The 212-nt window shown below is 77.8% G+C and overlaps 1 protein-coding gene across 1 annotated transcript in view; it reads right to left on the minus strand.

Annotated features, from left to right (window-relative positions):
- Nucleotides 1-206, minus strand: part of TIMM13 (translocase of inner mitochondrial membrane 13) — a 3070-nt gene extending 2864 nt beyond the window's left edge. The window contains exon 1 of the mRNA XM_019513198.1: nucleotides 53-206. Within this exon, the coding sequence (XP_019368743.1) occupies nucleotides 53-175 (123 nt within the window). The 5' untranslated portion in view covers nucleotides 176-206. The remainder of the gene's footprint in view (nucleotides 1-52) is intronic.
- Nucleotides 207-212: the final 6 nt, after the last annotated feature.

Consider the following 212-nt stretch of genomic DNA (forward strand, 5'->3'; position numbering starts at 1 on the left):
CGGGGCGCGGCCACGTGCCCCGGCCCCCCCCAGCCCGCCCGCCGCTCCTGACCTGCAGCAGCTCCTGCGCGTTGGCCACGGCGATCTGCACCTTCACCTGCTCCATGACGAGCCCCGGGTCCAGCTTCCCGCCCGCGCCGCCGGCCGCGAAGTCCGAGCCGAAGCCGCCGTCCATGGCGCAGTCACCGCCACTCCCGGCCTGCTCCGCGCCG

The sequence above is a fragment of the Gavialis gangeticus genome, unplaced genomic scaffold (genome assembly GCF_001723915.1).
Source record: "Gavialis gangeticus isolate Ggan-Ray unplaced genomic scaffold, GavGan_comp1, whole genome shotgun sequence".
Lineage (NCBI taxonomy): Eukaryota > Metazoa > Chordata > Crocodylia > Gavialidae > Gavialis > Gavialis gangeticus.